This window comes from Haemaphysalis longicornis, unplaced genomic scaffold (genome assembly GCF_048455015.1).
Source record: "Haemaphysalis longicornis isolate Haplotype H1 unplaced genomic scaffold, Haemaphysalis longicornis Haplotype H1 scaffold_4, whole genome shotgun sequence".
NCBI classification, from domain to species: Eukaryota; Metazoa; Arthropoda; class Arachnida; order Ixodida; family Ixodidae; genus Haemaphysalis; species Haemaphysalis longicornis.
In genome coordinates, this window is record NW_027526361.1 from 21,673,117 (window position 1) to 21,697,495 (window position 24,379).

The 24,379-nt window shown below is 48.3% G+C and overlaps 2 protein-coding genes across 2 annotated transcripts in view; one reads left to right on the top strand and one right to left on the bottom strand.

Annotated features, from left to right (window-relative positions):
- Timeout (circadian regulator timeout) overlaps positions 1-24,379 on the bottom strand; it is a 366,583-nt gene that overhangs the window by 312,914 nt on the left and 29,290 nt on the right. The window contains exons 13-14 of the mRNA XM_077706142.1: positions 21,945-22,089; positions 19,090-19,262 (exon numbers count right to left, since the gene is read on the bottom strand). Of these exons, the coding sequence (XP_077562268.1) occupies positions 19,090-19,262; positions 21,945-22,089 (318 nt within the window). The remainder of the gene's footprint in view (positions 1-19,089; positions 19,263-21,944; positions 22,090-24,379) is intronic.
- LOC144178362 (uncharacterized) lies at positions 27-5,671 on the top strand. The gene is made up of 2 exons (XM_077706143.1): positions 27-964; positions 2,426-5,671. The coding sequence occupies exons 1-2, from the start codon at positions 464-466 to the stop codon at positions 4,592-4,594; spliced, it is 2,670 nt and encodes an 889-aa protein (XP_077562269.1). The 5' UTR covers positions 27-463; the 3' UTR covers positions 4,595-5,671.

The window sequence follows — 24,379 nt, forward strand, 5'->3', positions numbered from 1 at the left end:
CTTTTTTTTTTCTTTTCCTCCAGGATAACTGCACGGACCGGAACTTGGCTTCTAGGCAACTGCCCTTAATCAGTGTGGCTTGCATTGGATGTGACAAACAAGCACCCAACGGTACGCAGAGGAAACATTCACGGCAACACGTGAAGACGAGGCCGACTCAGGACAATGCTGTATGTGACGTGACCTTTGTCAGGCCTGCATCACTTCCATGTCCAGCGTATCAAGACGACGCTTTTCCCGACCGTGGCAGAAATAACGTACCATACAGCGACAGCATATAGACAGCCACGCGAAATCTTTAGGAAGGGGAGGCATACTTTTCTTCTCATCCTTTAATACTTAATGGACGCCCACAGTGCACTTCCGTAAGCGAGTACATCATGAGAAGATGTCGTGACGGGCAAAACTCGGCAAAGGAAAAGCACAAGGAGAGCCACCCGTTCCACCCCTAGTAATTTTCCCCATGGAAACAAAGAAAGGACTCCCCTTCAGTGCAAGCATGCCGCCCACACGGGTTGTCCAGGTCGCCTTGAAACAAGCAAACGTGTTCACCCTGCTGATTCTCATTTGTTCAGTCGTGCCGTCATCGAGCGCAGAGTGCCCCAGTGCGTGTTTCTGCGACGCCGAAGTTCAGTACGTCAGCTGCGTTGGCGACGGCATCGGGCACGTGCCGCGAGACCTGCCCAGGTCGAGCGAACGCCTGGAGCTGCGCAGCTTCGCAGTGGAGGCCCTCTCACAGGCCACACTCGCGGGCGTGGCTGCCCTGAAGGAGCTGAAGCTTCAGCAGAGCCAGACGAGGGCCATCGAGGACGGGGCCCTGTCTGGGCTGGCCCTCTTGCAGCGACTGGACCTGAGCCAGAACGCGCTGGAGAACCTCACGTCGGGGACCTTCCAGGGACTACAGACGCTCAAGTACCTTGACCTGTCCTCGAATCAGCTGGCGCACATTGACGGTGCCTTCTCCGTGAGTTTCGCTTTTGCCCACTCGCTGCGGGGTTGCCGTGAAACGATAAACTACTGCCTTGCAATGCTTGAATACCAAAGGTGAAATTATTCGATTCCTGCTCCACTGCAAGCGAGCTGGGTTCTTCCACACGCAATGCTCCCCTGTTATTTGAAGGCAAGCTGAGGTAATCAGAAAGCCTTACTTTTGTTTTAATTTTGATAGATGGCACAAAACATACATATGTGGCTCCACATTAAGACTTCATGTATGCAGGACTTTGCCGAAAAACGTTAACTGGCAGAGCAATGGGCAAAGGCAGCAATTCTGAACATAGAATGAAGTATCCTTTTCTTTCCCCTAATACTATTTAAACCTAGTTATACCTAGTACTTTCTCGTTCCGAGCAAGTGTTGCCATGGTTACAAGAAACGCTAAAAAAGTGTTTTTTTTTTTTTTTTTGCTAAAGCCATTGCACGAGTTAGGAACGCTCGGCGGTCTCCGCAAGGCATGCGCTCACGAGCGCTTCGCATTTTCTTGGAATTTTTTCCCGCAACACTGAACTTACAGCCAGTAACAACAGCTTCGCTGTTAAAAACTGTTCAAACTAAGAACTAAGTGAACAGTGATACCTAAAAGAACGCTTTTCGGTGCCAAAGATCCATGTGCTGCCTTCAAACACAAGCAACAAGTGCTAGAGGAAACAAGGCTTAGCCATTGCTATTATTCAAGTATTAACAAGCCTTCAGTCGGCAGTGGTACAGTGGCACCATACTTTGTAGTAGGTTTGGGGGCATTGAGGGTGTGTTGGAGCCCCTCCGAACCCGTCCGAGGATGGGCTGGAGGAGCCCCCTGCTTGTCAATAAAGAGCTTTCCCCCTCACCTGCTTCAAGAATCAGAAATCAACCTTCTGTGAGCTGCAACAGTCTACCTAAAATGATTCCATCATTGCAATGAATTCTCTTAAGCACTAATAAGTGCACCCACCATGTTCTCATATTATGATAAACAATAGCCTGACCCCTCATGTCTATCAATAGACCTGTAACAAAAAAAGGCATGGCTACTCTGTCACAATCATTGGACTTTGTGTAACTAAATACGAGTTGCACCTTTCTTTTATGCTCACAGTTGCTGTTCAACAAAATCGTGCAGCTTCAACTTTATTCTGCAGGGGTAAACCATCCATTTTTAGAAGCCACGTCCCCAGAACATTTAGCGAGTCCCAGCCTAGCAGAAAACAAAAATGTTTCGCAGGTTCGCTACCACTGCACATTTCAGTGACCCAGCCATAGGTAAAAAGAATAAATACTTTTCTTGTTGGCACAACAAAACATTTCTTATTGTAGAACACACTAGTACGGTACACAGAGTGTGGTGTGTTAGCAAAAGCCTTTAAAGCGCACTTTTCCAAGCTAAAGCTACGTCTGACAAGTGCAGATTTCAACATGAAACTCATTTTGTGTTTCCCGCCTCTTACAGGGCCTGGGAAGTTTGGAGCAGCTGAACCTCCGCAACAACCTGCTCCTGCAGCTGAACACGTACACGTTTGCTGGCCTCCGCCGGATGCAGTACCTCAACCTGGACTCAAACCTCATCTCGAGCCTGGAGGTGGGCGCCTTCCAAAGCCTGCCCAGCCTGGGGCACTTGATCCTGAGCAACAACCCACTGGCAAGCCAGCTGCGGCTCAGCTTCTTCGGCTCGCGGCTCCAGTACATCGACGCCTCGCACGTGGGGCTGGGCCGCGTCCCACCAAGCCTCACCCGCTATGTGCGCGACCTGCGGCTGGGCCGCAACAACATCAGCCGCATCGCCCTGGGCGATTTGGACAGCTACCCGCACCTCGGCCTTTTGGTGCTCGACGACAATGCCATCGAGGACGTCGAGGACGATGCACTCGGCCGCCAGGAGTACCTTGCCCGGCTACGACTCAACGGAAACCGGCTCACCAGAGTACCCCTCAACCTCCCCGCCACGCTCGTCGCACTCTACATCGAAGAGAACCTCATATCCAGGCTGGAACCCCATAGCTTCCCTGGCCTCTCAAACTTGGAACAGCTATTCCTGCAACGAAACATGATCGAGAATATCTCGGAGGACGCCCTGTCCGACCTCGTCAAACTCAAGACGCTCGACTTGCAAGCGAACCTCATCCAAGTTCTACCTAACTACGTCTTCAGCAACCTCAGCGAGTTGCAGACGTTGGACATTTCCCAGAACCCACTGCGAACGCTCGCCCCCCAGTGCTTCCAAGGCCTCGAAGCACTCCAGACACTGAAGATCTCCCGAGTAGCAAACAGGGTAGAGTTCGAAGAGTATGTCTTTGATCCGCTGAAGAACTTGACCAAACTTGAGATGTACGACAGCAGCAAGTTAGTGGCCGACATCATCAACTCAACGAGGACACTGCACGGTTTGAGAAATGTGGAAGAATTGAACCTGATGCACAACAAGCTTACGCGGTTGAGACTGGACTTTCCAGCCTTCTTTCCCAAAATGAAGGTCTTCAAAGTTGGGGGCAATGCGTTCCACTGCAGCTCAGATGTGCGATGGTTTTCCGACTGGATCAAGACCTCGAGCATCCAGTTCTACAGCAGCTACAGCATACGTTGTGCATCCCCTGTGACGTTGCAGTTTAAGCCTATCATGCTACTGAAGGAGGAAGATTTCTATGAAGCTACCGCTGTGACGACACTTGCTTCTCAAGGAAGGCCTTCAGTTATTGTTAAAAGGGTGCCACTTTCAACTGAAGCAGCTTCTGTTTCAATAGACCCAATGATAACTGCAGCTTCAGAGCCTTCAGTGGCAACGGAATTCACAGCTGAAGGCACTAATCAGACAACAGCAGAGGTGACCGTATCCAACTCATCAAATTCCACCGAAGTTTATACCCTCAACAACAGCATTTCTACAGTTGCTCCGAACGCTCTCCCCAGCGTTCACATGCAACAAGCACTAAGTAGCACTCAAAGCCCGATGCCCCAGGGATTGTTTGACAGCAGAATTGGGAAAACCGCTCCTGCAAACAACGAAACACTACCAACACACGATGAAACTAGGGACAACACTCAAAATATCACCTTGTCTTTTCCAAAAAACGAAAACGGCAACACGACAGCAGCATCAAGGCCTGCATGGCAGATGTTGCCAGCATCGCGCGTGACCGTTTCAGCAGTGCAAGTCAACCACTCTTCTGCGCAGCAACTCGGTGCCCCTCAAAGCCTCCTCTTCGAATCCGCAGTGGCTGAGAAACACAGACAAGACCCCAGCACTGAAAGTAAGGCCACCGTCACCTCGACCGTCGTCACCGGCTGCAGTTTCCTGCTGTTTGTATCCCTCGTGACCGTGGTGTTGGTGCTGCAAATGCGGCACAACTGCATTGGCTGCCGCGAGCGTTACTCCCGCATCCAACGCAGCAGCAGCATCTCCTACCGCCCCCAGCACGACGAGGTGAACATCCTGACCGTGTCCGAAGGCACAGTGGCCGATGCCAGGACTAGCTCGCAGCGCGGAATTCGAAACAAGCTCTACTTTGCAGTCGAGTGCGGCGGAGGAGGCCCCCACGACACGCCCAACGAGCCCCAACTGCAGGAGCTTGTTCCCCGTTCGTTGAGTGGAAGTGAGTGGTGCAGTGGCCACGTGTGTACATAGACAAACTAGGCAGCTACTCGCCAAGCCCTGCAACTTGAAGCGGCTGCCGCCAAATGTGACTTACAGTGGCAACTGCAGAGACCAAAAGCATGGGTCCATTCTTGAGCGGAAGCTGTCCATTCCTGTGCCAAACGTTTATTTCGTGAAATTTGGACGTGATCGCGGTAGACTTCACCGTGCAAACTACGAACCAGACGACGAGTGGCAGTGAGTGTCAAAGTGTTGTCGGTACTTAGGTGTCCAAAAAAGCTGAGCCCAGCTACAGGTTCGAGCAAACGTGTGTGTTGGAAGAGCTTGATGGCGCTAGAATTTTCAGGGGGATGCAGTGGCTTTTGGGCATGCCCGCACCAAGCTTCCCAATTAGACTGAAGATCCGTAAACACAAAGAAAGTATTTTTGTAAGAAAAAGGAGGCAACTATTTGGCAGCATGATATTGTGGCATTCTTGTCTACCTGTTTCCTCCTACCAATGCAGCGAATGTTTGTATGCATTGAATAAAGTGTCTACTCATCTTTCTCCCCAAATTATTCCAGGTGAGCGAAAACAAAGAATTCAGACTGGTTTCACGCAACGAATCGACCCCTGGGCTATGCGGCACAAAAATGATAATGCCTGCAATGGCAAACTGCACATAACTTCATTGCTTGCTTAGCACTTGCATCAGTGTGCCAGTTTTTGATGTAGCATACGGGAACATTACGGTGATTACAATGTAACAGCAGGTTTTCCAATGCATGGGATACTATGAGGGTCATGCCGGGACCAACCAACAACAACATAGCAGCTTGGAAAATGCAGCATCCGGGAACGTAACAGTGGGGTTCTACTGTAGACAGAAAATCACTGACTGCATCACAACACTAGTAAAGTAGTGCAGTTAATAATGAGCATTGGGTTCCATCAAACCAACAAAAAAATTGCATTCACAATAGAAAACCATGCTACAAATGTTTAATTAAGCCAAAATTCTGATTTCTGAACATAACCACAGCATTTTAAATCCTTAGAATATTTTTTCCCAAAGAATATTTTGGCTTATGGTTCTTGTATTACCAGCATCACAACCTGCATTTACCTGGCATGAATAAAGATGGGTGCATTCAAAGCAAATAGCTGATACTACATTTCACCTAGCAGCATTTCCTGCTTAATGATGTTGCTGAGCTTCAAACACATCAAGCCCCCACACAAGATCTATATGTTCTGTTGCCCAAACGTGCCACTTGACCTCAAAATCAACAAAAAAAAATCATTTTCTGACATCTGGGTGTAGACCTTAGGCACAGCAAGAGGGCGTCTTGTTTGTAGGTATTGTACGATTCTGTGGATGCTTGCACACGTGATGCAAGCTCGTTTTTTGCAGCCAGTCGACTACTGATCGGTTGGCCAAGCAAGCCACAAAGTTTCTGTTTGCACACGCCCCAACTGGTTAGTTCGGCCTTGTAGGTCTCGAACCAAACCTTTGCGGTGCCCCACAGGTAGATGGTGGCGTTCACAAGCATCAATGTGGCATCCCAGAGGTTATGAGCGCTGGCGCGCTCATGCATGCTCCGCCACGACTCGATGTCAACTCCATCCATACTGCTGAATATGCCGGGATCTTGGGGGTGAGATACAATGATGATCGGAGCCGTTTGTGCCGTTTCACCGTTGGCTGACATGGTCTGAGGACCGATGTGGCATCTGCTACGGAGCTCTGTGTTGGGTAAGCTTACCAATGCGGTCCCACTGCAGCCTCCACAACAAGGTGCAACAAGGATGGCGCAAGACAGGTATTTACATGCATTTACAAATTTGCTGGAGTCCATGAAGGAGGAGACAGGCTTGCAGTGGTTAGTGCAACACCGCTTCGTCTTCCCCTTCTCCGAGGCCAGCTCCAGTCACTACCTCCTCTTCATTTTCTGGCAGCACAGGGAGCATGGTTCGCATGACCGTGGCACATAGCTCCGTAGCTGTTCGGTTGGTCAATCATCCTTGCGCTCATTCTGCAGGCTAACTCTGCATTCCTCGTCGTTTGCCTCGGGAAAAAACCCCGGCAGGAAAAGCACCATCCTGGTGCTAAGGAGCAGCCCAGTGGGCGAGTTGTAGGGCTTAAGGCGGGCAACACGCACGATGTCCGTTTGACGTCGACTAGGGGACACCGAAAGATGTGCTGGGGGATTCTCGTACATTGCGTTCGTGACCTGGTGCAATACACAGTACACACAAGAGGAAAGAAGTTTTTGACGCAGTCCTGGTTGGCGACAGGGGGATCATAAGAGGACGATTGTTCCAGGAGAACAGGTGGCACTGCAGAGTTACTTGATATAGGAGTTGTGAAACTCCCCATAGGCCCCATGTATCAAAAAGTGGCCTTAAGATTGGTCCACTGCTTTGGATCTTGTTTTACAGTGGTGCCATCGTTTGGTGACAAAATAAACTATACAACTTGCTTTGCCGCTCGACAACCTGGGCGAAAAATGGTATTTGAGTGCTTACGTAAATTTGTTATGCCAAAGGAGCCCGATGTGTTGAACTATGCAAAAGTTTTATATACATACGGAGCAAAAGTAGTAAAACGAAATGCGACCATGGCGTCAACCGTCGCTTACGCACTGTCGTCTGCTGCGCGTCCTCTTCGGTCTTCTGGCGGCAAAAAAATAAACAAGTCGCTTCGACGGCTTTATGCCAGCTGAAACTGATTATTTATAGCCGCTTGATCGGCTACTAGATTAGTTTTGGCATACAATGAGCTGTAGGCCAAACGGTACCAAATTTGGTACTTCAGTTCGGACCTATGTTATGCCGGTGTGCCCACACAAGCCGAGGCAGATGCGGGGACGCAGAAACAATCGCAACCTAAACACCGGAGTTAAGATATCAATGAATAACTTATTAAAGCACAAAAATAAAAAATTATGCACTTTAAAACAAAATCTAACATTAAATTGTCAGTTTGAATAATTAGTTTGTTTTTTGGATAGAACATGCGGCGGCCGCAGTGGCGCCACGGTACGCGCAATCCAAAGCAGGGGGGGTCCAGGTGCGGGCCGTTTTTTGAGGCGGAGTTTCGCAACTGCCTACATCGAAGAGCTCTGGTGGCACTGTGGTGGTGGCGATTATAATGGGTCTTTTCTGAGTTTTGGGACGCTGATAGTTTAGCTCAAGCGACGTGACGGGCAAGTTGTGCTCGTGTGATAGCTTCATTGGTGTGCTTGGTTGAGAAAGGAGGCAGCAAGGGGTCCATTGGCAATGTGGGCTCGCGTCCATTGAGCAGATATAAAGGGGAGAACCCATTTGCATCGTGGTGTGAAGAATTACAGTCGAGCACACTTATAAAGAACACATGAAAAAACTGGAATCAGTTCGTTATATCTGCTTTTCGCTATATCTGAACAAAAAATCTATGTACACAAATGGTAACAGGAAACGAAGATTTGTTCATTATAGCCGCTATTTCGTTAAAACCGGGTCCACTGTTAGCGGGCTATACTGTATATGCAAAGGTTACGTAGGGGTAACACATGGTCCCAATCTTAATGGTCAGCTGACACGTACATCGAGAGCATGTCAGCAAGTGTTCGATTAAGTCGTTCAGTCAGACTATCTGTTTGGAGGTGATATGCAGTGGACAGCTTGTGGGTGGTGGAGTAAGAGCAAAGGATGACTTTGGCAACTTGTGAAAGGAAGTACCGGTCTTGGTCTGTAAGAAATTGTTGAGGGGTGCTATGCTGTAAAATGACGTCCCGGAAGGAAAATTCGGCGACGTCATTCGTACAGCTGGTTGGAAGGGCGCGAGTGATTGCAAAATGCATTGTATAGTCGGTTGTGACCAAATACACTTGTTTCTTGATATAGATTCGGGTAAAGGGCCTAGAAAGTTGACACCAACCCTATGAAAAGGTTCTGTGAAATAATGTACTGGTTGATATGTAGCGGCAGATACCTGTCTTGCACCATCTCATAACAATACCTTTATATTACTTCCCAGCCCAATATAATATCAACTTCCAGATAGGAATTAGCCTCACCAGGCATCAGAAAATCTTCAAGTCATAAACCCTGATGTGAAAAATGACACGACTTCGATACCACGTGACAGCCTAGCACAGTTCCCAAAAATGATGCAGCCTCACTAGCACGTGCAAATATGAGTACATCTGAAATGTGTGGGAAGAAAGTTTTTCCTTGTTCCACAAGCAATGCTGCGTGTCCATTTAAACAGCCAAGCTGTTTAAGCTTTTAGTTCCGCAATATACGGTTACCAGAAAAAAATACCGTATTTATTCCATTATAAGGCAGTCACGATTATAAGGGGAGGGTCCCGTTTGGAGAGCAAAAAAATCGCCACACACACACACACACACACGCACATATATTATATGTATGTATATATATATATATATATATATATATATATATATATATATATATATATATATATATATATATATACTTAGCTTCGAATATAAGGCGGGGTATAACTTCGAGACTATGGATTTCGGAAAAAAAAAACTCACCTTATATTCGAATAAATACGGTACCAAGAAAAAGGACCAAGCGCACATGAGCGTGTGCCTCATGAGGAGCGCCCCGCATCGGTCGTGTTTGCACGTGGGCTTGTGCCACGTGAGGAGCTCGTGCGCTCGTGAGAAGTGCCCGGTGTCGGCAAGCTCGACCTTCACGAACACTCTGCCCAGCGTTCATGGCGTGATTGCTCGCATGCTGTTTATCTCGCCAGTTCATGTGCGTTCGTGCCTGAAATAGGGAACACAGATGCCGAGGAAAAAACGATCTGGCCCTGCCAGTCATGGAGAACTTCCAACGGCAAGTTCAGAAATCCATGTGAGGTGCTGCAGCCAGGTCTCTGACGAAGGAACAGGAGCCGCCAGCTCTGCTGTTTCTTCAGCCTTGCACCACTAGTGCGAGCTCCGCCAATTTTTTCTTCCACAAATTCTGCTCAGCAAGAGGAATCTTCACACTTGTATCAATGGCAAAGCAGAGCTCAGCGCCCTGAACCAGCTTTGCCCAAATGCCCCATGAGTACATGAAACATATACGCCTCGAGCGCTGCCTGTAGGGGCGCCACTGAAATCCTCCCAACAGTCCACTTGAAAAGCAGCCACGGGACGCCCCGGTCTGCTCCCCAGTGTCGCTGCTGCTTTTGGGGCACGTTCACGATTAAATTTACTATTTGTACGCGTTCAAAATACATATTAATGTGGAGCACTCACTCTTTTTGCGAATGTGGTGTATTTGGAGAGTGTAAACGTTTCTGACCAGGTCTTAGTGTGGTACATTCAGTCTGTATGCGCCCCAGGTGTGTGTCACAGACCAGCATTGTGAAGCTGGCATATGCATAGAGCTGATTGTAATTCCACTGCCCTGAAAGTCACTACAGTGGAATCTTGATGATACGAATCTCGCAGGACCGCAAAAAATATTCATAACATCCAGAATTTGTATGAACCAACGAGACCAAAAAATTGAGCACAAAAAAAAAGTTCATTTATTTCTTTGCTTACTTTCGCGTGAAGAAATCTGTGATGTTTTTCTGCCTTTTTTTAACTTCCATGTCGCCGAGCAGTTCTTTCTGAAGCGCGTAAAACATGGCACTTGTCTCCTCACTCACGGTGACAAAGCTCACTGCACGTCACAACACGTCAACGGCATGCAGGGTTTCGCTCGTCGACGGTGCTTCTTCACTTCCGCCGCAGTCCTCGCCGTCCCTGTCCAACTGCTGCTCCGGCTCCTTCATCTCGTCGACGATGTCTTCCATCGTCCGGGTACCGCAAGTGGCGAGGTCGTTGTCGACGGTGATGAAATCGTGCGACGAGCATTCCACGCCGAGCTGGTCCCACTCTTCAATAGCCAGTGGCTCTTCAGGCTCTGGAGACGCTGTCATTGCGGGGCTGAAAAAGCTACACTTGCAGAAGCAGTTATAGATCGCGTCCGCAGTAACTCGGTCCCACGACATGGCAAGGAAGTGCACAGCGTCCAGCAGAGTGATCTGGAGGTCTTCGCCCTTGCAATTAATTTTCGTCAGCAACCGTTGCACGAGCATGCCTTTGAAGTGATGTTTTACGCTTTTTATCATTCCGGCATCAAGTGGTTGCAGGTGGCTGGTGGTGTTGGCCGGTAAAAATACCACTTTCACATGAGGCAGAACTACCTCTTTCGGGTGAGCAAAGCACTGGTCGATGAACAGCAAAACCTTTCTATTTTTACTCGCCATCTTTCGATCCAACTGCATGAGAAATTCCTTGAGGAATTCGCCGATCATCCACGCCTTTTTGTTCACTTTGTACACGCAAGGCAAACTACCCGCGTTTTTAAAGCACCTCGGCTTTTGCGACCTCCCAATGACTGTTAGCTTCAGCTTCTCCGACCCGTCGGCATTACAGCAGAAGAGCACAGTTGCTCTCTGCTTGCTGTTTTGTCCACCTTGACAAGCTCCGCCTCTTAAGCACAAGCTTTTGTTGGGTTTCAAATTAAAAAAGAGTTCTGCCTTCGCTGCATTAAATACGTCCCGTGCTCCATACTCTGATAGAAGCACCGGCAGAGTGTCGGCCACCCAGTCGCTCACCACCGAGTCGTCCACCTTCTTTCCTTCGCCACACACGGTTTAGTACGCAAGACCGTGCCGCTGCTTGAAACGGTGAACCCACCCACCCGACGGAGGCCTGAAAGGTCTCAATTCGAAGCGAAAGGGCAACGTCGTCGGCTTTCTCCCGGAGCACTTTTCCGTCGATGTTTCCTCCAGCCGCAGTTATTTCCTCGAACCACGTCAGGAGGATGTCTTTGAGCTTAACATGCTGGGCTGTTTTGGCCTGCTTGACGTTCACGCTGAAGTGCTGCACGTTTTTCAAAATCGTGTCCCGTTGCCCAAGCCCAACAATGGTGCACAACGTCGACGGCGGTAGGTCGAGCTCTTTTGCCAAGTCGCTGCGCTTCCTTTTCAGTTCACTGTCGACTTTATTCAAAATCTCCAGCTTCTCCTTGAAGGAAAGGGCTTTCCTTTTGCGCGACATAGCTGACAGCCTGGTTGATTTTGTTGGGAGAAGTCCGTTCGCAGAGAAAACCTCGAACACGTGTCTCAGCAACAGAACATCCACCGGTCCGTGAGCATACGCGGCAACGACGAGGAGCGGGTCCCCGCATTCCGGAGGCTCGGCCCCACACCTAAGCAAGACCAATGAGACACCAGCAACTGAGTGATGTCGAGCCGCCCAAGGCAATATAGCCGTTCTTTCCCCGGCGGCTTGGCCGCGCCGCGGTAGACTCGGCGTGCCGAGCCGCCGAGCGTGCTTGCACCACAACAGCCCGCCCGTTCCCGGAGAAAGAGTGACAAAAAGGGGAGAAAGAGCGACAAAGAGGAAGGAGAGGCGGCCCGTACCACCCCATAAGGCGCCGTCGCTTGCTCCTCGAGCCGGCCGAGCCTCGCTCGGAAGTCGGCTCCTCGCCGGGTTGTTCGTATCATCCGCCGAGCTACGCAGGTCCGTTCGTAAAAGACGAAATTTTGCCCATTGGAATCAATGCAATTTCGCCAGGACTTCTCAGAAATTCGTATCATCCCGAAATTCGTATCACCCAGAATCGTATCATCGAGATTGCACTGTAACAGTGCCCCCGTCAATAGCATTTCCTCAGTTTGTCATGCTATGGCTATACACTATAACGTAAATTGATTCGTTGATTATAAGGTTTAGCGCGCTGATGCCAAACATGGGATGAGTTGTGCCGTAGTCAAGGGCTTCGGATTAATTTTGACCACCTGGGGATCCTTAATGCTGTGACGTAAATTGGTTTTGTCCACTTATATATCTAACAGAGCCTTCATAAATTTCACCACGCCAGTTACGCTTGCCAGTATCATACCTTGAATACTGATCACTGCACTGGACAAGCATTGTGGTATAAATTTCACGAACATTCTATGAAAGATGTACAGTGGATAATCCAAAATTATACCTGGGGATCAGCACACGACGAAGAATTTAATGCTCGGTTGGTTGTCTTGTCCTGAGGTGAGCGCTCGCAAACATCCATCATCTGCTATATATATCCTCCGTCAGCAGCATGGCGACGGGGTTATAGAGTAAGCCCCATCCGTGACTAAACCTTCTTTGAAACATCAGCATATGACACAGGAAGCTTGCAGAAACTAGTACAAAACAAAATCAGAGGGCCTTATCAGACGCCCCCGCCTTATTCTTTAGAAAGTGCCTACCCTGTACTTCAAAAAATGAGTCTTCCGAGTGATCAGCTATTTGTTGAAGTCGAAAAACTAAAGGAAAGTAAACGCGTGGCTGGTGTTTGTGATTACTAACATGGCCACCCCTTGATTTCGTTCCACGTTCGGAGACAACGATTAGAGGATATGGCTTTCCTGTAACTGCTAGACACTCAACGCCATCTCGTGGCCACAGGCTTGTAGCTTCATGGCTTGCAGACACCATTTTGCTTATTTGAACGTTGTGAACCCAACTGTCAGCGTTCCGTGCTTGCTCGCTTACGTTTCCGCGTAACCTCGAGAAGTGCCCGTGTTTACGGCACAATGGCCCCTCCCACGCGGTGCCACTACGCCACGGCTTTTAAGCAGAAGGTCATTTTGGAAAGCGAGAGAACTTCAAACCTTTAACTCTTTCATTACGGCGGAAAAATGGCCGATTTTGAGAGCTTCCACAAAACTTTTCCTCTTGAGCTACTGGACGCATTTAGCATAGCTATGCATGAAATTGTAGCTTATAGATTGCTCTTTCAAACACAACAGCAGTTTCGTGAAAGGTACAATTATTTAGTTTATTGGTAAAAAAAAAACTGCACAAAAAGTACACACACAATACATGTAGGCAATTGTACTGAGCCTAAATTTATTTTAGGAATCAAGATATGTGTTATGAATGGGCCAAGGACCATGCAGGCAGAGACAAACGCTGATTAACACATTGAAGACTATATTTAACAGGATGAAGGACAAGCACAGGACCTGAGAATAACAGACGACGGAAAAGGTGCAACGCAGTCAGGAAGATCGGAAAGTCAAAGAACGGATCGCAGTCGCTAATAAGCAAACGGTTGCACATTCCATTGGGATACGTGTCTAGCAGCCCAAACGAGTAGGCAGACGGCGACGGAGCTTGTAGTCCACAGAAACCTCGAGCACGGTCATGCTGAACCAGTAATGGCTGCACCCAACAGCAAGAACGCAGCACCAGCAGTCAGCCCGCCAGCGCCACGATGACGGTGCCCAGACGTGCTCTCGAGCCTTAGCGGAGGGTAGCGACGATCTTGCTCAAGGTGGCCCGTGGACCAGGTGTACCACAGGGTCGCTTCCACATAACCACGCCCTGTTCCACTGCTTGGGTTCCAGCTGACATCGTTCCAGCTTCCGCGATCACTCACGCGCGGCCCCTCTTCATTGTCGTCGTCGCTGAAGTTCCCGCTGGCTCAACTGCGCGGTCGATCGCTCGCATGGCCATTCATCACTACACCCCCACTTTGAGAAAGTTGTTAAGGGAACAAACAACTATTCTTTCTAATGAGAGTGCAAAGTAACTTGATGTGGGCGTTATTTTCGCGCAACTCGCCGCGTGGGTTCAAATTTCGCTCCCGACGCCATCTCCGCATGCGAAATGTAAACAAACAATAATGAAATCGGAAAAAAAGTTGCCAATGAATACACCAGATGGCATTAGTTGTCCGCAAGGCACTGTTTTCAGCTTTTGCGACACGTTTGAAATCATAGGAACGCCGTCCGATGGCCTATGGTGCCGTTAAGCACAGCGTGACTTCTGCATCAATAAGAAGAACGTGCCCTGATGGCAGGAGCAGCGGAACGAACTTTCGAGCTGCACTGCCAAACAAATGGCCTTCACAGGACCCAAGAAAGGTCGACACGATGATGTGCAGAAGGATGTCGCTGACATTATCCAGAAGCAAAGAGAAGGTGGAATGCCTGTGACAATGGAGATAATACCGGTGAAGGCAAGGGATATCGCAAGCATCCGAGGCGTCATACGAACTCAGTTCAAGGCCAGCAGGGGCTAGGTCACTTGTTTTATGAAGCGATTCGGGTCCAGCCTGCGACGGAGGACGTCTGTGTGCCAAAGCCTTCACCCTGACTTCAAGGAGAAGCTAGTCGCATTCCAGCGCTTTGTTATCAAGAAGCGGCTGGAAAAGAAGTACAGACTGAGCCAGATCGGTAATGCCGATCAGACCCCAGTGTATTCTGACACGCCAGTGGCCTACACTGTGAATAAGAAGAGCGCGAAACAAGTGAAAGTCAAAACTGCAAGCTACAATAAGCAGCACACCCCCGTGATGTTGTGTTGCACGGCCAATGGGCGAAACCTACTGCCGTACATTAATTTCAAGAGGAAGACTCCTCCATTTGGGGAAGCTTTTTCTAAAAATGTCGTCGTACGACCCCATGAGAATGGGTGGATGAGTGGTGCCCTCGTCAAAGGTTGGGTTAAGACTGTTCCGCAACGCTGTGCCAGGGCTCTGCTGTTTAAGGAGCCACTCCTGGTCTTGACTCCTACCTGTGCTTTCGGAGGGCGGTACGGACATTGCGTTAATACAAAGCGGTTTGATGAGCCAGCTACAACCGCTCGACATGGCCATCAAGAAGCCATGCTCAGGAAGCATTACAACTGGCTGATGCTGCAAGACCACCAACTCACGCCAACCAGCACATTAAGCGCGCTTCACTCAGCCAAGTGGGGAAACTGGGTCGCTGCGTAATGGGACAAAATTCCGGCCAAGCTATGTAATTGTGCGGGCCTTCCGTAAATGCAGCATCTCGAACATGTTGGACGGAAGTAAGGACAGTGCGCTGTGGGAAGAGGACAGCGACAAAGAGGACAATGATGTTGACGGGTGAGCATTGAACATGCTACGACGAGCACCGCAAGCGTAATAAAATGCATGTCCAATGTTTTTTTTTCATTCGGCTTAAATTCGAAATAAACTTTTTTCATTTTCTGACCTTCCAAATTTTCGGGGTTGTCCTAACATCGGGGCCGGCCTAGATTTGAGTAAATACGATAGATTTAATGGCATGCACGGGTGCATCAAGTGTTCATTCCAGTTGCATAGATTAGCTCTGAGTGAGAAGAACATATAACACACCAAGTGCTGAAAAAAGTTAGTAATGCCCTTGGTAAATAGGACAACTAAAGATTTTGAGCTGTCAGACTTTAGGGGATGTTGGGCACGACATTTGCCCGGCCTTAATAGGATTGCAGTGAGCAGCTCAAATTTCCCTGACTGTGTACCACACTGCCTAGCAAGCCATGCTTTTTGCACACCAGTAGCAACAGGAAACTAGACACTCATATTGCATACCTAGCATTACCAGGGCACACGGTGCAACTTGTACTATATGCATTTGTTACCTACACATGGCAAATCGTGGTGAAATCATGCAAGTTGTTGACAAACAAACCTAGCGGTCATCAAATACCGTATTTACTCGCGTAATCCTCGCACTCGCGTAATCCTCGCACCCCTAATGTGAGCCAGCAAAACTTGGATTTTTTGGTTCCTCGCATAATCCTCGCACCCCCAACTTTGCAGCGGCGAAAGTTGCCTGCTCGCGAAACCCGCATGGTGCACGCGCTCTCCAACACGCGCCCTCCCCCGCCGCCTCTCCGTTCGGCGGAGAGCGTTGTGTATTCAAGGCCATCCAGGCGCCCTAACCTGCATGGCTACTCCCTAACAGGCGCCCTAACACGCTACTCACACTGTCCTTGAGCCGGTTTCGCGTGAGCGCAGCTAGACGGTGTTCGCGCAGCCCGCTGTCGTGTCGTCGTGTCGCCGTCGTGGTCCCGTCGTTGAGCAGCAGCAGTCAGTGAGTCACTCGCGTCAGTGGTGGATAGCTCGCTGCCATTATGAGAACTTTTTGATCGCTTTGTTTTATGCTTGGTGCCGATCTGTTTGTTTTGTGCTTGGTGCCGTTTCGCCATGGGGAAGAACGCCAGCTACACTGCCGCTTTCAAATTGAAAGCGATAGAGTACGCGATCGAACACGGCAACCGCGCTGCAGGCAGGCACTTCGGCGTGCCTGGCGGCAATTTCATGATCGCTGATCAACGGGAGACTGTTTACGATAAGATAAAAAGAAATAGCTGCTGTTGGCAACACTGAGCTTACATATACAAAAAACGACCGCTACAGTTAGCGGGATTGGCAGAAGGCAAATTGGCAACACTGTGCACCGGATTTTTTCCCCCGCATAATTCTCGCACCCCTAACTTCACATTGACTTTTCCGAAAAAAAAGTGCGAGGATTACGCGAGTAAATACGGTACAAAACAAAACAAAACCCTCAGATTCTCAAACTCCAGCCATGATAGCAAAATGAAATAAACCCATGACTGCGCGAGATACACTGAGTCAAACATTATTGAAATTAACAGCTGAGTGGAACTGCCAACTTTAGGCTGAAACCTTAGGCACTAAACTTTGCCCTAAGCAACTTTCTTGCTGTTTTTCCTTCAATTAATCCTGAATTTAGCTGCTCACAAACTCAACATTCACAAAGTAGAATGAGGTGCCGGCTACGTCATCAGGGACATGCAGATTGTAACCATAAAATTGGAAAAGCAAAATATTCAGTTGAGGGAACAACCATACAAGCATGCAGCGTGAGCATTTCTGTATACTGTATTTACACGATTGTAGGTAGACCCCTTTTTTCAAGTTTGACAATCCAATGTTGGGGGGTCAACTTGGAATCAAAATCGAACTTTGTGCCGCTTGTAACGGCAAGAGCAATGAGAAATCTGGGGTGCTACGAGCTGGGGAAAGCGTAACACCCTCGTTTCTATGGTTACGGTTGAAGCGTAGCGTTTACCATTCCATACATTTTAGCGTCAACAAAGCTGACGCAGACTTTGAAAGTTGGCGTTCCCGATCTGTGCGCTTTGTCCACCGTACCTAGAGCGGCTAACCTTCCACCAGTGCGTTTGGATACACGTGATATGATTGTGCCTCCAGCACCGTGCATTGATTCAAGTGATTCGGTAATACTCATTTTGTTTATTAGAGACAAACAAAACACTTCTTGAATGTGAGCAACGTACTCACAAATCAAAAGAAACCGCGAGCGGTGCTAGTGGCAGCCGCTATGTTGTTTGTTTTGATATCGCTGCAGTGCCATTGCCCGTAGCTTCGATGGGTGCCATCTCGCAGCGAATGTGTTCTCATGATTGGGAATAAAGTTTCCCGCTCACCCCACAGCGCATGGTTATTCCGCGCGCTTATACAAAAGCTGTTCTTTTTTACAAAAGCTGTTCTTTTTTAAGATCCATTACGCGCACCCCAAGCTCTTGATAGAGCATCGATCATTGATGGAAGAGCCGCCGTTGGTATTGGTAGTTGACGGAAGAGCTTCTCCTTGTGATATGATTTTCTAGGCGGCCGCATTGCCGCGTGTTCTTGTGTCACTTCTGTGTTGTGCTGAATCGTCCCGTCTGTCATGAGTGCCCAGGGCCGTCACCCCCTGTAAATCTTTTGAAGAGATTTTAAGGGGGTGACGCCTGGGCTTTAAGAACTCTCTCGGCGTTCGTTCACAGTAGCGTTCAAACAAGCTGCTTCCTACACTCGCTTTGTTTTGGGGTTGTTTTTTTTTTTTTTTTTTTGAGAGAGAGAGAGAGATGCAATTTTGAGGGGTCGATCTACATTCGAATCGACTTACAATCGTGTAAATACCGTATGATGTCCACCTTCTGCCTCGTCCCGTCGTCATATCGTTCAAAATTGTAGAGCGGAGTCTCTTAAAAGCGTCCGCACCTGTGCTTTCATGCCACTGTCGTCCCTCGATGTAACTGAGTGAATGGAGAGGACACCAAAGGTAGACGAGATTGAGAGAGCGCACGTGGAAGAAGAAAGTACGGCAAAAGTGTGAGGGGGAGAACGGTATGCCTAGGCCACGCGAGCCATAAGTAAGAAAACCGTGCCTTAGCGTCTAGTGGCCCCTGACAAAGGAGACACAAAACCAGGCATCCATGAAAGAAAGTGTCTTGTTCTTTCAAGTTCGCAAAAAGCACAGAAGCTCAGCATGCGCTGCAAGCTGTGCGCACATCGGTCCTTCGTCTCCCTCTTTGTTTGGTGGCTCATTCATGACATTTGTGCGGGAGGTTCAAACACAATTTACAACGCTCGGTGGCGCCGATGCGCTGCAAGATTAAACCAGAGTACCACGCACCATTGCACGTTTGCTGATCCCGCGATCACTTCCTGAGACACAGCAGCTACGCGCCGTGACCGAGAAAATTGCAGTTTGCGCTGCGCTCAAATTTCGCATTAGGATGCATCATAATCGGAAGACAACTTTTTCTCTTATTCTATTTCCTCCCTGCACAAGTACTGAGCTGCCTTTTTATGCTTCTGAAATTCCCCATTCATCGGAACAAAAGGTGTAAATAAAATTACTCGGAGATACCAAGTCGTCTTGTGGCCTTTTAAAAAGCACACGAGAACTATGGAACAGTAAAGCCTAGGGACTTGCCTTTGTTTTCGGAAAAGAAGATGTCCTTAAGGGCCTCGAACTCAGTCCCGTCCTCTTGTGAGCCAAACATGCTCTGGCCAGGCCACAGCTCCTGGGCTGCCCTCAGGAGCGCCACTGCCCTTGCCGCTTCCTGGGCCCGTAGTGCCGCTTGGATCCGGGACAGGGCGTCCAGCCTGCAACAAAAGCAGCACCACGCACCGTGTTAACTGAGGAAGAGGATCTGACTTGTTTCGGGTGTGTTATTACGATTGGCCTGGAAGCAAAACTGACGGCAAGCAGTTAAAGGCCTTTTGCAGTGCCTGCAGAAGCACCCATAAGAGCAACCCTGCAGCAGCTGACACCTGCACAGCCTCTTCACTTGGGCTCACTAGCTGCAAGGCCAAGGTTCCAACCGTTGCATTCTCGTTTGTCCAGGTGACAAACAATTTTCGTACTGACATTTCACACAAAACATACAGATTTCACAGTTGTTCTTGCAAAGGATCACCTGGGCCACAGGTGTGCAAAGTTCACGCCCCAAAAAGCTGTCCCCTGCCGTGGTGGCTCAGTGGCCAAGGCGTTGTGCTGCTGAGAACGAGGACGCAAGTTCGATTCCCAGCCGCAGCGGCCACTTTTCTGATGGAGGGGAAAAGCAAAAATGCCCATGTGTACGAGATTTCGGCACACGTTAAAGATCCCCAGGTGGTCAAAATTAATCCGGAGCCCTCCACTACGGCACGCCTCATCACTCGTGTTGCGTCGGCGCGTTAAACCCTACAATCAATTAATCAAAAAGCTGTCACCCACTTGAGAGAGGTGGCAAATGACATTCATGGGGGACTAACTCCGATCATTACTGCCCACAAAGGTTACTGTGGAGTTTCTGGTAAGGAAAACTGGCATTCCTCTAAAATGCAGCCAGGCAGCTACGAACATTTCTGGTGTGACGTGCTGCAGACACACAATTATGGAGTGGCATCTTTATATTTTTTCCCATTTTCAAGTTTTTCATGGTGTCACACATCCTTTTACGTTGTTTTGAAGTATGCAATTACATTCCAAAACAAACGGCCCTGCTTTTGTCCCCTTGTGACCCTACATCAACCCTCTTGAAGCTTCTGAATGTAACCTTGCACTGCCACTGCTGCTTAAATCCAGCTACCACCGCAGACTATGCACATGGTCGTGTGCTTTCTCCAAGGGTATACCCCAAACAACAACACACGGGACAATTTCTTTAACAAATACATCATCCACAGGTCATGTACCGCCATCATGAAATGTGGCTACGATAAGGAACTGCGTGCGATATGATTGAACGTTTACGTCTTTTAGTTATCCATTAGCACAGCAACACATAGCATTCTGAGGTTGTCATTTGAGCCCAACTGCTTCATGTCCATAAACGAAACCTCGGTCTAATGCAGTATCAATAATCCACTGTGTTCACACAAATCAGTATTGATTATATGGAGAAAAAAGCATTTAGGTTATGTTTCGTCTGAGATGTTATGCAATTAATGCCATACTTAAGACCAGAAAATTTTTAAAAAGACAGAGAGAGGGGTAAACTTTATTTGTGCCCAAAATGGAGTCATTGATTGATTGTAGGGTTTAACGTGCCGACGCAACGCAGGCAATGAGGCGCGCTGTAGTGGAGGGCTCCGGATTAATTTTGACCACCTGGAGATCTTTAACGCGCGCCGAAATCTCGTAGACACGGGCGTTTTTGCTTTTCGCCTCCACCAGAAAAGCGGCCGCCGCAGCCGGGAATCAAACCCGCGACATCGTGCTTAACGTTGTTAGCCACTGAGCCACCGCGGCGGGTCGTTTTCTTGTAGAACTATGGCTGTAGAAAATGGAGTAATGAAAAAGATGGCTGGGAGCCTTACCCAGTCCTTCCTCCTTAAATGGCAACCATGCTCACCCATTTGGACTGCATTTAGTTGAGTCTCCGGATTGGAGCTGAGCATGATCATGATGATTGGATGTTAATGGCGCAATTAAGGCTGAAAGTTGGGCTAGTTGGTGTTGACTTAGAACCATTTTACCAGCGAAAAACGAACAGGGACCTAGAAAGAAGTAGACGGGACAATTGCTAGACTTCAATTGAACAGCTTTTACTTGAGACACGTAATATATGAAAACGGTAACAGACAGGACTAAAAAGATAACACTTACAAATGATAAAAAACAATCTACAGTCATAGATGCGTACCAGTTGAAGTCTAGTAATTGTCCCGTCTACTTCTTTCTAGGTCCCTGTTCCTTTTTTTTTGCTGGTAAAATGGTTTTAATGGCGCAAGGCCACCTGGCGCAAAGAGCTGAAGGTGAGCATGATGGTCGCCCATTTCTCTGAAGTCCTAATAACCATTGATTGCGGAATATTGTTCTTTTTTATAGGACACGCTTATAAGATATGTTGGAGGCTAGCCCTTAGGGAGCACCACTTGCCGTCATAGAGCTCAGGGTATAAACGACTATATTTCACGGGGTCAGGGAAGGTGTCACTCTGCAGTAGTCTCCACACTACAGATTGCCACTTGTCTAACGTACAATATGGCACCGGGTACCTGGCGCGGCAAAGAAAACATTGAAATGCAACTGCTAATAAAAATAAACAAGTAAAACAAAGCCCAGGTTTACAAAGTTATGATTGGCATAGCTGGTTGAAGCCTTCCTAAATAACGAGGAGATCAGAAAGAAGCAGCAAGTAATTAAAAACATATTTTTACACCAATGATAAAAATAACAAGAAATTTTTTCAGCAAAAATTACTTTGAAGGAAAAGAAAACAGCGAGTATAGAACTTAAACAGCTATCAGTCGAGGCATTCAGAATTTGCGGAACGGAAGTAGCAATCAAGTTTCACTTACTTCTGTTCCTCTTCCGTGTTGTCCAGTGTTGAGTCGTAAGGGACAACATCATCAGGGAGCTCTTCCTGTGCTTCAATAACAACGGAAATTGCAGCCGACACTTCCAGCCACTGCTGTTGCTGTGTCTCTTTGTCAACCACAGCCCCTGAAAGAGAAAGTTCCACGTGTACTGCGTTGGAACCACTTTGCCCATTATGCAGTTAAATAGGTCAACTTACTATCACTTATACAGTGTAGACCATTTATAACGTAACCGCTTATAGTGCGGGACCGGATATAACGCGGGTTTTTGCGACCACCGGTTTGCCTCCCATAGAACTCAATGCATAAGCATACCGCTTAAGATGCGGTTGGCCGAAGCACAATACCGTTTATAGTGTGGTTTTTCGGCGGGTCTGCTGATCGACCGGCGCAGCTGAGGCATCGTTTTAGGGTAGCAAAAGAAAAAAGAAAGGACGAAATCAGCCATCTGACGCAGCATGCACCCCTTGCCCTCCTCTAATGTAGGCACCCAAAGAAAAAAAACAAAATATGCACCCTTTAGTTCGTGCGTACCTGATAACCACAACTGTCCTTGCTTGATGCACCTCGGAAGATAGCGACAGACTCCCCATCCGCGCGTGGCAAGTTTATTTTATTAATCGTGAACCGCATAGCCCGTTTTCGCGCACGAATCGTGCACATCGGCGTTGCGCGCGAGTTTTTTGGTTTTTTTCGGGCTCGTGTAGACGATTCCGCGCTCACGGTGGCTTCTTAGCGTGGCAGTGGGAGGAGCCTGACGACTTGCACCAATGGGGAGACGCGTGCCTAATGGCGGGAGATTCGAAGCGCTCCAAGCCGACTAGCCGCGCCAGAGATGTTTAGGCTTACCACCGCGGTATTTTTTGATGGGCGCTTTCACAAGCAACGTGGATGGCAGTTTATATTCCACTTTTCGCCCACATTATTAGCTCTTTTCTTGCATGAGCATCTTCGCTTGCGCACCGTGCGGCATTTCAGCGAGCGGTTAGAAGCGGTCGCTGGAACTGCCTGCACCGCTTCACGGCCAGTGCCGACGCCATGTTGCCGCCTCTTACCGCGCCGCCCACACCACGCGTTTTCGCGATACCAAATCTACCACGCGGTTCACGCTTTAGAACGTTGTTGCAGATAAGCCACCGCTCTTTCCCTTTCCGAACATTCGAGCCGCACAAAGCCGAAGATTTCCACTACCAGTACGTTGCGCTGATAAGCAGCCGCCTTCGGCATCGTGAACACAAGGTGGGGTAAAAAAAAAATCCCGCTGGCGTTCTTATCACATCTTGCGGCATCTGTTCAGACGCTAAAAACGCAGCCATGGTCTTTCAAAACACAAACACAACGGAAGTTAAAACCGCGCTCGCCGTTTGTGAGACTGCGCTTTTGCCCTGCAGCAGCGGCTGATGTTAAAAATAATACGGAATATAGACGGTGCCTTCGTTTTTAAGTGCTGTGCGTTTCAGCGATGATAAATATACGTTGACTTGAGAGCTAGGTGGTGATGTGGTTGAATTCGCGCGTGTTTTGGTTATAGTGCGGTACCGCTTATAGTGCGGATTTTCGCGGCTCCCGCGGCATACGTTATAAGCGGTCTACACTGTATATCTTTTATTTATTGATTCGTTTGCTTGTTGGTCCGTTCGTTCGTTTGTTCGTTCGTTCATTTATTTATTTATTGCAAATACTGCAGGCCAGATTTTATGGCCCAAGCAGGAGGGGCAACTGGCAATACACAAAACATTGCTATACAAGGAGCAAACTTTTTGCAAGAAAACAAAGAAACAAAAATTGAACAGACTACATCGTGACAAGACAGCTTCTACATGGTTGTGTTCTGATGACATTATGTCAACGGCATGATGGCATAATGACATGATGCCACAATTATTGTGGCATTATTATGTTTTATTGCGATAACATATGGCTTCATTTATCCCAGAACCAAAGGCAATCACAAACTGGAAACGAAAAACTAAGCAGATTGCCAGGAACCCCTTCTGAAGCAATCTTTATCCCACTCATACAGAGGATGTCAGCCAGGTGCCTGATTGCTGGTTGCAAGCAATCGACAGCCACACATTTGTCTTTACTTTGAAAGGTGGGCAGCCCTCAATCTGGCAAGAAACAACCGCGGAGCAATAACATCCGAGGGCAGTCACTTCTAACGATATAATTACCAGCACCAGCTGTACTTCCAAATGTGCGCCTTGATAATCGAAATCATTTTACATGTCAACACAATTTTGGCCGTGTTGCACACGCAAGCCAGCATTGCGCCGTGGTGTGAGAAGTGGTTGTTCGTGTTCACAACCTTACGGGTTGTAGATTGGCCTCTTGAGTGCAGGTAAGACCACTGGGGCAGAGCTCTCTAGATCAGCATATACGCCCCAGCACAAGAGCTCGTTCCTGATCCAGAG